The 16,522-nt window shown below is 41.7% G+C and overlaps 1 protein-coding gene across 2 annotated transcripts in view; it reads right to left on the bottom strand.

The window, feature by feature from the left end:
- The window catches only part of ARFGEF1 (ADP ribosylation factor guanine nucleotide exchange factor 1), a 109,068-nt gene extending 92,845 nt beyond the window's left edge, over nucleotides 1-16,223 (bottom strand). Inside the window, exon 1 of one of the 2 annotated variants that reach the window (XM_060243672.1) lies at nucleotides 15,559-16,223. In XM_060243672.1, coding sequence (XP_060099655.1) covers nucleotides 15,559-15,682 — 124 coding nt within the window. In that variant the 5' untranslated portion in view covers nucleotides 15,683-16,223. The remainder of the gene's footprint in view (nucleotides 1-15,558) is intronic. The other variant, XM_060243671.1, reaches the window with a different exon arrangement.
- Between the last annotated feature and the right edge of the window lie 299 nt (nucleotides 16,224-16,522).

The following is a 16,522-nucleotide window of genomic DNA, read 5'->3' as shown; positions in this document are numbered from 1 at the left end:
GGAGTCTCAGCCAATAGAGGAGCTTGGCTCTGTAGCTCTGATGTATGATTGAGATCGTCTGGGGTGCCAGGCTTTCTCAGTTGCCTAGCAGACCTACTGAGCCAAACCTCTCTTCATCTATTGGCTGATTCTCCTCCCCCTCCTCATCCCCTAGGGAAGGAGGGAAAGAAGGAGAGCTTTCTTTGCCCAGTTCCCTTGATCCCATGGGGGAGATACAAAGAAAGAAGCTTTAAGACCAGCAATGTTTTATTCAAGGGATGAGCTTTCTGCCTTGCTACACTTGAGAGAGAGAGAGAGAGAGAGAGAGAGAGAGAGAATGAATTTATGAATGAATTTTGTTGGCTCATTATGCCAGGGCTCTCCTGGGTGCAACTGGAATTGCTTCCCCCTTTTCACTGTATTCATGCCTTCAAGATCCAGAAAAGGAATAACAGCAACGATGATTAGGCTGAGAGTGTGTCCAGACCAAGTTCACCCAGCACATTTCCTTTGATATTTTCCCACATGTTCACATTTTCCTTTTATTTCCTTTGATTAATTGGGGATTTTGAACTTAAACTTCCCAGATAGTAGGTTTATACTGACCACTATACATGGCTGTCCCTCGATTCTTGCACTGTCACATAGGAGTTGTAGTTATTTTTCTGTGGAAGACTATAGGTGGGAGTTTTAGTTATTTTTCTGGAGAAGACACCTCAGTCTGTCATAGTGCCTTCACATGTTCTTCACCGGTACATGAAGCAATTTCTGTACCAAGCTCAAAATGCCTAGCCTTTCATGCTTTCCTCTGGGTCTTAGGCTCAAAGCATTGACCATGAGATTTTTGTAATGAATCAAAAGTAGGTTGCAACTTACAGGTGCACACCTGAACAGCATAATAAAGATTGCTACAACACAGGCATTGTCTCCAGTTTTTGATGCACTAATTCAGAGCAAGAGGTGTCAGTTATCAGAGACTGTTAAAACAAAATATTGCAAGCATGCTAAGATTTTAAGCATGTTTTATTTTAAGCTTAAAAAATCTTTGTGTTTGTCTGTGCCCTTACACTACATGGCATTGCATTTTATGACACACATGGCTGGGCCCAACAAGATCTCATTTATGTCAGATCCAGTCCTCATAACAAATGAGTTTGACACCCCTGCCCTAACCACTAAACCATATTAGCTCTCAAGCAGAACTGGAAACCATGTTCCAAATTCCCCCATGCCATAGATTTTTGTGCTGGCATTATTATGCTAATGATCATTTTATTGTTAATCTGATTCCTAATAATTCATAACATGACCTTTTCTGTTTCAGCACTGCCACACAGAGCTGGTTTCAGATTTCTCCCTAGGCTCCCTTCCTACCCACCCACCCACTCATGTGTTTTACTACCTGCCTGTGCAGCCCTCCTTGCCATGCTCATAAGTCATCTCATTGCCCACGCTCAGAGTCACCTGCACTGCTTACAGTCCTTTCCTTGATGTCACTGGGCATTGTGTGCAGCTAGACACTTATGAGTAGCAAAGCACTCATAAGTGAGCAGTCAGAGAAATGGTATGTTGGAGTGAAGCCCTCAGCCATGGCAGCTGCTCCACCTGAGGGTATGCTGACATCAGACCTACTGCCATACATTAATTTGACATCTTTCCCTAACACTCACCACAAGTTCCAAATGAATCCTTAATACCTGAATTTAGGAGATGGCATTAATGTACATCACTTTACAGCAATCCTCACTTTCCACTTATTGCACATTCAGCCAGTTTGAAGAGATTCTTGACGCTTGACAGCCCACAAAATCACCATGAACAGCCTTAGCTACTTCACTGTTCAATTCTGATTCATAATCATTTAGAAAAAGAGCACTGGTGGTATGAATGAAGATTCTTGAGGAAATGTACTGCTTTCTCTTCTCTTGATTGTGGAAACAGTCTGTTTCCTCCTACCTCTTGCTTTCTCATCCTCTCTAGTACACAGCAGGACTGACCTCTTACCCAAGAGTTCTAAAATTTGTTAAGTTGCTTTTTCTGAGGAACTTGTAAAAAGGTTTTGGAATTTTAATTATATAATTATCATTCCTACATGCATGCTGGACATTTGCAAATAACTGCAAAAATTAGCTAAACAAGGCTTTTTCAGGAGCCATGCTGGAATTCTTTCCGCAAATCTTGCTCTTCCAATTGCTTAACAGATCTGCTTTTAAGGCTTATGAACCAAATTTGTAGACACTAGGCCACTACACTTTGGTGTATGCCATCTAAATCTGGTGACACTATTTTATAATTTGTCACTCAACCATCTTCTTACCTCATCACCTCTATTTGATTCAGTTCTTAGACATCTTTCAAGGGAAAATGCACTCAGTTGTATCTGCCTGATATCTTTCATGGAAAAGATGAAGGTCAAAAATGAAACCTCTTTATTGTCCTTACCCAAATTAGATTGCATATGTCAGGGCTGTAACATGTAAAAGTGTTTCTTTGCTAGCATGGAGCAAACCTGTGTATTCTGGGTACTTCAATATACTTAGATCTTAAGCCTGTACTAAGGTTCAGATTCAGATCAAGACTTGAAAAAAATGAGGAGCGAAAGACTCTAGAACAGAAGAGTTTTCATTTTATAAAGAGAAAGAGACTATAAGTTGAAACAAAAGGCAATGAAAATTACAGAAAGAAAAAAGCAGAGTGGTAAATGACATATAAAAACCTTCCCCTAGAAAACTGAGCAATAAACTAAAAGGGGGGAAAGACATACCAGCCTGCTCCTGGAGAAGGGGGGGATTTCCTTCAGTGAGGAAGAAGCAGTGTCAGAGGACGACACTGACCAGACAGGGGAAAGAAATGGAGAGAAGACAACCAAGAGGCTGTGTAACATGCTCTGTTCCAAACCAGATACAAAAATTGAGGCTGGGAGGTGGGGTGTAACTCCTTACACCCTTCTGCTGAGACCAAGGAGGTGACAGGATGCTGGCATTATAATGTGGGAATTTTAAAAATGCTATCTTTCAAACATGAGCCCGACTGAAAAGAAATCCTTTGTCTGTATTGTGGAGGGGAGTTCTCCCCTTGAAGTGTATAAAAATGTTCCTATGGAGAGACCTGGAAATTAGGTAGGTAAATATCTATGTTTAGGTACTTGTCATAATTGGGGAAGGGCAAGAATCTTCCTGTCCAGTCACTGAGATAGCTAGGAAATTGCTGGAATCAGACTTTTGCATATTGTTTTGGAGATTTGGGTCATTAGTTAGGATTAGATTACCCAGGAAGAGACTTTGGGCAAAATGGCCCTTGACTGGACCTTCTTAGGGTGGGTACTTGTATGATGGAGCTGCCCTGCATTCCTTAAACAAGACTCGCTGCCTTTTGATATTGGTTTAATTCAGGCTCCTTCTTTCAGCACTAGTCCCCCACTGAGATGTACACATGTACAGGCAAACAAGGAAACACATCAGATCCCAGGCATCACTGAGGATTAAGCTGAGAGCTGTCTTTACTTCACACATAACAAAAAATGGGGTCTCCAGGGAGTGAGGGCCTCGGGGGCATCAGACCTTACTAGCCAGCTTCCTATTTCTGATGTAAAGATCTGTTCAGTTTCCTAACAGTTTTCAGCAACATATCCATCCAAATCTCTTCACTTCCCTTACTTAATATCTGCCTTTGATTAGTGCTGCCAGAGCCTGTTTTCCTTTTTGTTTTCTTACTTAAAGAAGGCTTTCACTTCTTAACAGTGGCAACAGCCTTGCCTTTTGTAGCTTCCTTGACTGCTTGTTAATCACAATGGCATCCTCTTGGACTTGTTGATAGAAACAAATACATTCTAGCTGAGCTGCTATTATTGGAAGATATTTAAAACTATAAGCATTCTGGAAAGATCTGGGTTTCTTGACTCTTTCTTTTTGTGTCCACCTACCCCAGAAAGCTCTCTTTTGCAATCAAGTACAGTCCTGTTGAGCTTTCTGGCCAGCATTCCTCATACATATATGTTCAAATTTATACCACAGTGTTTCAAATTGGGATGACAACGCTTACATCAGATCCCAGGCATCACTGAGGATTAAGTTGAGAGCTGTCTTTACTTCATACAGTTCCGTGACCAACTATTTTGACTCTCAACTATGCCTTGGTGATCTGTGAACTAAGTATACACCTGTCAACATTCCATACCAAACGTAATGTTATATGACTTATTTAGTAGAGATAGAAACAAATTCCGTTTCCTTTTATGTCAGAGGTGTGGTACGTCTGCTGCAAATTTATATAAACCATATTACTGTTATAGAATTCATAGCAGACACTAAGGAACAACGCAGAAAGATATGATGTTCATTTTTTCTTTCTCAGAACTGTTACTTCAAATATTCATTAGAACTGGAGATTGCAATGAAGACTGTGCTAAGATTGCCTTATCTAAGCTAATGATCAAACCAAAAATTACCCATATATACAGGAGAGAGAAAGAATTATCTCCCATTTTGACTGGATTGCATCCATTGTTTTTAAGCTTCAGCTTTCCACTGTCAAATGAAAATCACTCACACAACTGTTAGAGAGGAAAATAATCTTGCAAATGCAAAAAATCTTGGAAATGTGTTTATGTTTTGCTACATTTATGTTTTACTACAGAGGTGTCAAACATGTGGCCTGGGGCCGAATCAGGCCCCTGGAGGGCTTCTATCAGGTCCATGAGTAACTGACTGTCATCTGCTTCTTTCTCCCTCTTGCTTCCTTCTGCTTTGCAAGGCTTGCTCAATTGCATAGGAGCTACAGGCTCCTGCATTAGGGAGGAAGGGTGGGGAGCTTGCTTCACCAGGCTCTCTCAATTGCACAGCAGAGCTCTTCTTTTTATTGGCTTGAAGCTTCTCCCCCTCCTTGTCCTCTGGGGAAGGATGGAAAGAGCCAGAGCTTCCTTTGCCCAGTTTCTTGAATCCCATGGAAGAAATACAAAGAAAACACCTTTAAGACCAAGGAGTGCTAATGTTTTAAGCATGTTTTGAGTTTTAAAAATGTTTTTAATTGTGTTCATGTTCTTTATAAAGTTTATATCTCTGCTAGCTTTTTAAATAGGTACACACATAGCCCGGCCCAACATAGGTCTCATCTATGTCAGAGCCGGCCCTCATAACAAAAGAGTTCAACACCCCTGTTTTACTAGGATTAAGGCCCGTTGTAAAGAAAAATACAACGGGTGCTAGAAAGAGGCTCTGGGAGAGTCTTGCTGTCTTTCCCCCCCCTTGCTGTCTTTCCACTCACCCAAGTCTACCATCACCTGATCTCTGCCATCTGGAGACCAGCTGTAATTCTGAGTGATCTTCAGCCCTCTCCTGGAGATTGGCAAAATGGTTCCCCAGGAGGAAATGGCTGGTTTGGAGTGTGGAATCTTTGGCATTGTACGTGTCTGAGGTCCCACTCCTTCTCAAACGCACCCTCTCCAGGCTATTCCAGCCAGGCCTAGTTAAGTCATGCCAGTCAGGTGGCATCAAGTCACCCAAAGGGTGCTGCCAAACCTAGGGTAGCCAACATCCATGTGGAACCTGAAGATCTCCTGCAATCATAACTGATTCAATAACAAATACATTTATTACACTTGAAAATGTCTACTCGCAAACCATAATTCTGTGACTAAAAGCATAAATCATACATGTTTGAAAACATGACAAACCTACATACTATGATGCAAAAGAAACCAATCAAAACCCCAGCAGATTTACATCTTTCTAAACCTGCTGACTTCAAAGGGTGTAACTCTGCTTCAGATGGCAGTGCCAGTTCATTAATCCAAGGTGAATTTAATTGCTTAATGGGCTTCATATTTTCTTTAGATACAGGTTGTATACAAGCATGCCATTAAGACTAGAATATACATTTCAAGATTTTTTTTTTAAATTACTGGCGCTCTTAATAGTAACTTGTTGCTGACACAGTAGCAAGAGACTTTTAAAGCAAACACATTTGAAACCACAATAATAAACCAAACGTTTAAATTCTACCACAAAGCAGGATGAACAAAAAAAAACTACAATGAGAACAATGAGGTTTATTTAGCAGTGAAATTCAATAATCAGAACAAAGCAGAGACTGTGTGACTGATGTCAATGGGCCAAATTCAAACTTAATTTTATATATGGTACAGGACACAAATTGAAGATTCAGTCATTCCGAGTTTCACATCTGTGTTATAAACATGTCTATTAAGCCACAGTGCCATCATCATCCATCCCGGCTTTCACCATGATTTTTTACTTTTCACTTCATGAAGATAATACTATTCTCACTCAGTTCTCACTCAAACTACAAGCATGCACATTTGGGAAATTCTAGACTTCACCAGTACTCCACCCAAAACAAATTTGTTTAAGATTTCAGTTCAAAATGGTGCTCCAGTATGGGGAAATAAAAATTCTGAATTCTAAATAAAGTACATAGGCTGCGTGAGAAGAGGTTTTGGATTATACTCGGGTAGAAAAAATCCTTTCTTTAGACAGCAATTTTTTTACAACAATCAATAAGAACAACAGTTTTAGAAATGTTAAGAACTTCTTTTCTTGGTAGCTTGATCTAGTCCAATCCACTCTTTTTTCTTCCCAAAAAGCATTTATAAGGTTGGGTCGACCACTGCAAGGCTATTATTTAAATCTAGTATTTGGACTGTCCCCGCCACTACCCACCTCCGGCTTCCTGGAAGACCACCTCCTGTGCGTGCTTTGAGCTCCGCAGCCCTCCCGGTAGTAATCCAAGACCGCCTGCTGCGGGGTGATGCTGTGGCAGGTGTAGACATGATGGTACAGCCCTGCCAGCTCCTATGAGAAGCCCAGTAAATCCTGTTGACTTCAGTTGTTCTTTCAAATAAATAAACGTAATGGTGCTTCTTCATATGGTGCTGCTTCTTCATATGATACTGTGTTTACTTCCTCGTTTTACTTGTATTTGACAATTGTTACCACGATACCACATGGTTATTGTGATATAAAGTTAATGTATTAGTGGTCTTTCCCCCACAAATAGTAATCACTAACACCAATTGTCCCCTTGCCGCCAAAACTCCCCCTCTCCTATCATTATTTCTCATAAACTGCTGAACAAATAGCCAACCTCATACCTTTTTGCCATTCTAGCACACCATATAACAGGGGTGTCAAACATATGGCCCACAGGACGGATCTGGCCCCTGCAGGGCTCCGATCAGGTCTGTGAGCAACTGCCTCTCTCTTGCTTCCTTCTCTGGAGCTGCTGCTTCCACTGCATCACAGCTCACTTTTGCCCAGCTCCCTTGTCCTGGTTCCTGCTTCATGCAGGAGAGAACCAAGCCAAGCTTATCCTTCTCTCCATTGGCTGAGCTCTCCTCCTTTGGGAGGAAGGGAGGGGAAGAAAAAGTGAAAGCAAAACTGAGTGCTTGTGCAGGAAAAAGCAAAGACTGATGCTTGTGGCTCATTTAAGACTAGTAAAGTTTAATTTCAGGTATAAGCTTTTGGTCTTCTTCAGAGGGAGGGAAGGAAGGTGGCCTGGGAGACTGATTCTTCCACCAAGTTCAATTTACATTGAGATCCCCTTGCTCTGTTGTTGTTGGGTTTTTTTAGACTTGGTATCTCTCTCTTGGTATTTCTCTCACACACACACACACGTACATTTGTTAAAAGGAAGGGGCATGTTGGACTAAGGGGAAAGGAGAATTCAAAAGAAATTATTTTGGCTTATTCTGAAAAGGGTTTTTAAAGGTTAGATTTCTCAGTGCCTATCTGGGATTTTATTTTGTTTTTAAAAGACCCTGATTAGGAATTAGAACACTTGGATTTGATTCCATTGTTTAATGACTGGAAATAGGTAGCTAAGTATTTAAAAATACATTTATGGTTCCATATGTTCCAGTTCAACATGGCTGTCTCTCTGGCTGTCTTTCTCTTTGATTTTGATGCACTAACACTGATTTTGTCCAGTATGAATTCAACACATTATTTCACTTGGAAAGACCTCCCTCTCCGGTTTAAACAGATGGAAGGGAGGGGGGGGGGAGAAACCTAACAGAAAAGCTTGCAATCTTTATTAGAGGAAAGGAGAAAGAGTCCAAACAAAATTTGTGGCAGAGCATGAACTTTCATAAATCACTGCTCACTTCTTCAAATACAGCTAGATGTCAAGCAATTAGATCTCAAAGAAACAAAGTATGATTTCTTGATAATCCAAGATGCTTCTATTGAGCTAGGTATTGGAACTGATACATAGTAACAGTGGAGGGCATACTTAAAGGTGGCACATCAAAGGTTTCCTAAACAAAGCTACATTCTCTAAACAATGCTGTATTCATGTGTGAATCTTCACACGGCAACTTCTTATCTCCCCTGTGGTTTCTTTTCCTGGGACCAGGCCTGAGAACCTGTCCCTGGGGCGCTTATCTTCAAAGAGTAAATTCCTGCATTTGTTAGTGAAAGCGAGAGAGGCAAAAGAGGCGCGAACTACACTCTAGCTATTTCCTGCTTTGATGTGCCCGGCTTGGTTCATGGTTAGTAACATTCATGGAGCTTTACAGATACATTCAGTTAGCATCATACTATTAGCATTGTATCATGAAAAGAAAGATTCACATTGCTTGACACTAGAATGCACATTCATTGGTTCTTGTATCTTGGAGAGTGGAGTGATTTCAGATACCAAATGACAATAGCAGGTGTTGGTAATGAGACAGAAAACCTAGATCTCAATTCAATCCTGGAGGATGCATCAATCTTCATTTTCAGTTGCAATTCAGCAGTCTCTTTCTAATCTCCCTTTGAAATTCCTTTGTAAGAGAACTCCTACTCTTAGGTCAGCAACTGAATGTACTGGAGGGTTCAATGTTCCCTCACTAGTTTGAATGTTGTGATTTCTAATGTCAGACTTATGGACATTTATTCTTTGCCTTTTCCTGAACTGAATCCTTCTGGACTGAACTGAAACCTAGGTTTCGTGTCTCATTACCAATGCTGGTATCTCTGCTCCTACTACTCCTCTGTATACCACACCTAATTCAACCAAGCTTACTACTGTGAATCCCCTACTATTGCCATTCAGCATCTGAAATCACCTTTTTAAAGTTTGTATCTCCAGTATCCCGTGTTACATTTTAGAGCATGCATGGCCCAGCCCAACACAGTGAAATTTATGTCGGATCTGGCCCTTGTAACAAATGAGTTTGACACCTCTGCCATATACTATCCAATAGATTTGAGATGTGTCAAATGCTAGATACCTTATTTCAAGAGCTACAATATCAAATACTAGTAAAATCTGTTCCAGTTGTGCTTGTGGACATGTAATTTTATTATTTAGTAAAAGAATCAAAGACACTTAACGGCTCAGAAGATGAAAAGATAAGAACAGAAATAGGACAAAGGCAAGACAGAATGTTGAAACAGCAGGAAATACATTCTGTTAAAAAAGGTGGCATTAACTAAGGAAGTGTGAAAGTCAAGATGATTCACTATAGCAAACAGAAGAAACTTTCCCCTGCAAAGCTCATCTAAATGAGAGAGACTCACACTACAGGTCCTTACTTCATATGTTACATATAGAGACAGTTAAGAAAGAGGATGAAAGGATCTGAGGATTATGAATATAACCCAAGATCACAGAGAGGAAACACACAAATTGGGGGAAGGCCCTGTTCAGACAAAACTAGACTAGGATTTAGGAATCAAGAGTAGGTCTTGAAGTACTGGGCACCCTCCAACACACCTACTTCCCTGGTTTTGGTATTACACACTACCATTTCCAACCAAGGTTAATATGAAACTAGGTATACTTAAGCTTACTTTGGTTTGATTCAGACGTAACATTAAATGAATGTCTGGCCATACAGAACAAGCAATACGTTCACATGCTCCCTCTTTCTTCTGTGTACTCAGATGCAATTATTCACTACTTCTTCGTTGCAAAACATAATTTGCTGCTACAGCCAAACAAACTGTAGTTTGGATTTACTCTTTGAGCCAGGACTACAAACCAGTTTCAGACTGTGGATTTTAATTTTGATTTGAAGAGCAAGCACAAAGTCTAGTTTACTGGGTTGTAGACAATAGTAAATTATGGATTGTACCAGGGCTTTTTTTTTGGAGCAGGAATGCACAGGAACACAGTTCCAGCTGGCTTGCCACCAGGGGGTGCGGTCGAATATGCAAATGAGCCCCTGCTGGGCTTTTTCTACAAAAAAGCCCTGTGTAAAACAATGGTGACATCAGAGGATGTGGCCTAATATGCAAATAAGTCCCTGCTGGGCTTTTTCAACAAAAAAGTCCTGGATTGTACTAAAGTGAAAAGCTTGAATCCTGTAAACACATTACACATATACTTTGTCCCAGCCACAGTGGAGGACAGCATCCATTGCAGAGCTCAATTCTTCTGCTACCATTTCCGTTTGCACAAGGGTTCACTAAAGGCCACTAATCTTGGTTAAATGGAAATACTAGAGGCACAGGAAGAAAGTTCCACAATAGAGACTGTCCTCTGCAGTGGCTGGAGCAAAGGACATGTGGAACACAGCCATAGGATCCAAGCTGAAATAAGTAATTGAAACAGAGCATTACACCAGATGAAGGGAGGAAGCATGTGAACATATGACTTGTTCACACAGCATATTTTTTGTGTTGTGTCTGAATTGATTACTTGAAGCCTGTTATAAAGAAAAACTGGAAAGGGAGTTTAGGAGTATACCTGGTTTTATTTTAATCAGGACTAGTAGTAGTCATACAGTGATGGAATAGGAAACAGTAGAAAAGGAAGAATTCATGTGTGAGCTGCACTGTGAGAACACACTGTACATGATCCTGAAATTTAAACTCTGATTATTGAAATGAATCTGAAGTATAATATCACAATGCTAGTATAATATCTCTTCTCGGCAAATCTCACTGCCTCTCTGTTAACCATCTCAGAGATGGTAACACTTCACAGGTATGGTTGCACAAACTGGATTAACATACACAAAAACTAATATGTGAATGCATTTCAAAGAACACTGCAAATAACAAACAAGAGTCAAGTACTTTGTAAAACCCATATTCAGAACCAAACATTCATTACAACTGTAAATAATTACAAAAGAAAAGTAAAAGTAAAAATACTGGGCTATACTTTTATTAAAATATAATAGGCGAATAGTATATAAATATTAATGGCAGGGAGCAAAAACATCTAGATTATGAACATACTTTGCTTATTTCACATAGCAAACATTTGCATACGTTATTAAAGAGTTGTATTGGTATCTATGTATGATTTGTTTTAGCAAGACTCCTTGACTCTCAGTGAATGAGCATCAAGAATACAAAAGAAACACTTAAGGGGAGGGGAAACCAGAGCCAGTGCAGGCCTCATGTAATAAGCATGAGGTAGATCAAATTCAAGACCCATTACGTGAAAACAGTTTCAGCAGCGCAAGGAAGAAAAAAAAATATATCGAAAGAGCACAGCTTTGATTACCTGGTAGATACATTTAATTTTTTTAATTATCACACCTTTCTATACTTCATAATGGCTTACAGTCAATAAAACAATGCACAGAAATCAGACAGTAACAGAAAACAGAAACAAAGAACTTACAAAAAGCCCACTCACTCCCAAATGTATCAAAATCCGGCAAGATAACACAGTTTGAATGGTCAAACAAGAGCCTGGGGAACAGCTTGGTCTTCACATGCCCTTTGGAATGAGTTAATGAGGAGTCTTGACACCTTCTCAGGCAATCTATTCCACAGGACAAGAGTAAAAAACATTCAGGCATTCATTGTCACTGAATGACTCTGAGAGGTTGATGGTACCACCTGCAATGCCTGTCGGGCAGATCTTAATTGGCATGTGGCTACATGGGAAGAGGCAGTTCTCCAGATATGCAAGTAGCAGGTTGTAAAAGGTTTAAAGGAAAGATGCAGCACTTTGTGAGCCAACAAAAAGGTTGGAAGCCAGCAGAGTTGTTTTAAAAAGTACTGCCACCCAACATCAGAGGAAACCAAGGAACAGAATTTCACACCAATGAAAGCTTCCAAGTTGTCTCCAAGGGAAGCTTCACATAGATTACATTGAAGTAGCTAAACCTGGAAATTACAGATATATGGATTAGCATGGCCAGAATCTAGAAGTCTGCATGAGTCTAGAAGGAAGGACAACAACAATCCAATTAAATAAAAGAAATAATTATTGGCTGCATCAATCAGCTTCTCTAACACAGAACCTCAAGGCTCTTCACTTAAGTCAGACAAGACCATGTAGACTCCATCTAACACTGGTTAAGCAGTCAGTTCCAAAACATCAGCCTTCCCCACCAAAGTTATCTCCATTTTGTCTTGTGTCTGTTTTAGCTTGTTCTTCTTAACTAGTTTTAGTTTGTTATTCCTAACGCACTTGACCACGCACCCAGGCAAAAACAATAATTTCTGACTACCTAGTAGTGGACAGGGCTGGACCTAGACTCTTTGGTACCCTAGGCATGGCTAACTACTTGCCCCCCCTGCACTGATAACCAATTCTATCCTATGGGCCCATAGGATAGAATGGAGTCCCCAGGGTGCGAAAGCAGGAAAAAAGCCCCACTGCCCACGCCTCTCAGAGACTTATCCAACTCCGTAATGTCACATTCAACAACTTTAAATAGATATTAAATGGAATTGGTAATACAAGTATCTTGTGGTAACTTATAAAGCAGGTGCCTTGGAAAATGCCTCTGCATTCTATTAGACCAAAAGATCCCTACACGCCATAAGAATGTCAACCCATATGCTTCAAACAGTACAGTAGGCTGTGTCAAGCAATGGAATAAAATGCTATCCAAGAGCAATACGAAATAATTATAAGAGGTCATTCACCAATGAAATCAATGATGGCTATATACCATAATCACGCCTAAAGTCAAATTAAAATAGGTCAAGAAAAGATGTATCCCTCAGAATTACCTGGAATCGCTATAGCACTACATGCCTCATTATCTTGCTCAAAATGTTAACTGGAGAAAGTTTAATAACTGACCAGGGTTAGCAAAGGAAATCTTTTTAACCCACCAACAGTGGGCTACTACTTCTTTATGAAGTGGGGGGAATTTATCCTCAAGTAAAAAAACACCAGTTGATCTGGACAGTTTCTCAGCTTCTTCTGGAAGATTTGATCAATCAAGATCGGCAAAAATCTTTTGCAAGTGTAGTCTTCACAAATCCAAGTAATCAGCATATGCCACTATCACAAATTAAGGGGAGGGGGAGAGCTGTGGCATTTTACAAGATCCAAACTAATTCTAAAAAAAACTAAAAAGTGTTATGTGCATACATTCCTAATCCAGAATGATTTTGTTCTTTATACCTCTTCTGGACTAACAATGGTATCATTTTTAAAATAGCTATCCAGTACTTCTATATTGAATCAGCACTGTATTCTTTTGCTGTATAAATATGAATGAGCATTGCACAGAAAGCAGACTCTTCTGAGTCTTTGCCTGAACCAGATACATATATATTTTAACCATTACTACTAATAAGAAGTGCTATCATATACTTTTCGTTTGCATGTATCTGTTTTTACCAGTGTTGATAAATAGGCAATAACACAGATCCAGGTGGGCAGTTGTGTTGGTCTGAAGCAGCAGAACAAATTTTGAGTTTTATTCAAGGTGTGAGCTTTTGTGTGCATGCACACTTGTTCAGACACGTAGGTAGTAACACACTTATTGACTCAATATCTGCATCAGAATCATATTAACACAGTTAATATTAGGTCCTACATAGATTTACTCATAAGTACCACTTAGTGCAATAAAATGTACTTCCTGGTATGATTATAGCATTGCAGTTTAACTTTAAGCTAAACAAAGTCTGTTTATTCAGCAGCAAATCCCACATGCTCAATTAATGGTACTAACTTTCGGGTAAGTATGTATAGAACTGTAATCTTGTTAAATATTAAATTTATAAATAGGAAGAATGACTTCATGCATAACACAACTTGGGTTTCATTCCTGCACTGCAATGGCAATTTTACTAATATTTTCAGCCACTATTACAATTTCATCACCATTTACAAGATTTTGGTTTAAGCAGAAACAGATCCCACACTGGGACACACCTAAGGAATAAAAACTGTACACCATAAATCTCTCTGCAAGATATTAACAGAGAACATTAGGAACACACAGTGCCATCCTAAACTGAGTTACTCTTACCCACAGTATCTAAGTGCAGATCTGCTACCATGACTGAGGCCAGGGAGGGAGAGATCCTGGTGAACAATAGCTGTATATTAATGACAGAATAATAGTACCAGAACGTGGAGGGGGATGCACATTCTAATGAAAGCAGCGTGGTACAGACAGGCATCCACACTCAGACACACACACACACATATACAGATCTGGATAAAATTCTGACAGTCTGCAGGTTGTAACCTAAACAAGGCCATCCACATGCAAAAGAGTTTCCTTTCAAGAATCTCCACTCTGGATCAGATTACAAAATCAGTTTCAAGCAAATCATATGGTTTCTTTATTTATGCATAATCATTAAATGGACATCATGAAACACACACCCATAACAGCATTATAATGATGTTAACATATGGAGGAAGATCGTTTGCCAGTTCTTCTAGATTTAACACATTTTTATTCTCCAGGCATTAAGTTACACAAAGTTCTTTTAAACAAATGCAAAGTCAGCACAAAAATGTATTCATATTTCTTCAAAACACAATAAGTGCATATAATTTGGTTCTTTATGACACCAAATCATTTTTTCATCTCAACATCTTCCTGCTCTAATGAAATGACTCAGTATGATTTCAGTGGGGCAAGGATCAAGCCCAAGCCCTAATTTAAGATCCAGGATGAATGATTCAACCGTGCAAAACTTGATTTTTATACCATATTTTTCTTTTCATGCTGGCTACAATGACCATTGACGTGAAAGCAATGTTCCTGGTTTTCCATCATTCCCTTTCTAGAGCTTCCGTTCTCCGCCCCCTCCCCCCCCACACGCTGCCTGTCACCTGCTTCCTCCCAGATGGCCTTGTTCTTCCAGGTCATCTGTGTACACACCTTCTCTGCCTATTCATCAGGGTGTGTGTGTGGGCGAGAGAGACGATGAAAGAAAGCCATGTCAAGGCAACCGACTGCATTTCGCCGTCAACAAGGGGAAGAGCTTCTTTAATGCACAAACTCCATCAAAATCCACACGCACAACTCCTCCCTGAGACTAATGCAACACACGCACCAGGCCTTGTTTAGCTCCCTCATCTCTCCTCGCTATACCCTGCTTCAAACGCCACCACAGAGCCAGATCACAAAGGCCCTGTCTCATGCATCAGCAGCACCACAGTCTTGCTTGTCCTCTTCCGACCTACCCTTACCAAGCCAACACGAAACCTGGTCCCACAGGCACCCACCCCCGTCCGGTCGCCTCGCTCCACGCCCCCATCAGCCCCCTCCCCAAATCGAGACCCTCGCCGCTGCCTCCCCTCTTCATCCTACTCCCCCCCCCCGTCAGTCTTCTTACAACGACACCCTCCCCAGTCAATGCCAAGGCCTTCCCGCTGCAGGTGCCTCAATCCCCTCCCCCCCCCATTTACCTAGGGCCACCTCACAGGCTTTGCGTAGCTGGGAATGATGCGCCTTCTTCACCTCCTTGTCGGCCAGGATCTTCTCCAAGGCCCGGGTCAGGAACATGTTCTTCGTCTTCTTCCCCTCATACATGGGGAACACGATGAAAGTAAAAGAAGGAAAGAAAGAAGGAAGGAAGGGCTAGGGAGCCTCTCGCAGGCTCCGGCTGTGGCGGCTATCCTGCCCTCCTCCCGGCTAGGAAGCAGGTTCCTGGTGAAACTGCCTTCTTGGGTGAAGAGAGCCGAGGCTGAGCCCCGTCTGGGCGCCCCTGCCCGCCGCCCGCGCGCGGGGAACACCGGCTACCCTGGGCTCGAGGCACCTTCAGCCCCGGCGCTCCACTCTCGCCTCAGCCTCCATTAGCAGCGGTGGCAGTAACAGCAATGGCAGCATCGGTGGCGGCGGCGGCAGCAGCCTGCTCTCGCCATGTTGGAAGGAAGCGACGTCAAGGCCGCGGCCCGAGTGGCTGCAGAGGAGGAAGCGGCAGCGGTGCGGCTGCTGTTGTTACTGCTGCTTCAGGCCGGGAGGGAGGCGAAGGCGCAGCCGCAGGGAGGCAGCGAGCAGAGCGGCGGATGGGACTGGCTGTCAGGCCTGCGCTACAGGTGTGAGGAGAGGAGGGGCCTGCTCCTCTCCTTCCGAGAGGAATGGGGAAGAGGCTGAACAGCGGCGCACAAGAGCTGACCCGGGAAAGAGCGCGGGCTCGCCTTCACCCTCACTGGGCGGGCAGGCTTTTCCATCCTGTTCGCCACCGCCGCCGCCGCGCTCGATTCATCTCGGGTCGGGCGAGGAAATCAGTCTAGCCCGCTTGTTCGCACTGGCGGGGAGCAACTCCATGCTTTCTTCCGGGTAAATGTGCTTCTGTGCTGAGGTACTCGGTGATGTTGAGATATAAACCCCTCCCCAATCTGAACATGTTAACGTGAAAGTAAGTCCAAG

This window comes from Heteronotia binoei, chromosome 7 (genome assembly GCF_032191835.1).
Source record: "Heteronotia binoei isolate CCM8104 ecotype False Entrance Well chromosome 7, APGP_CSIRO_Hbin_v1, whole genome shotgun sequence".
Taxonomy (NCBI): Eukaryota; Metazoa; Chordata; class Lepidosauria; order Squamata; family Gekkonidae; genus Heteronotia; species Heteronotia binoei.
Note: the sequence above shows the minus strand (reverse complement) of the source record. Positions and strands in the feature narration are given on the sequence as shown.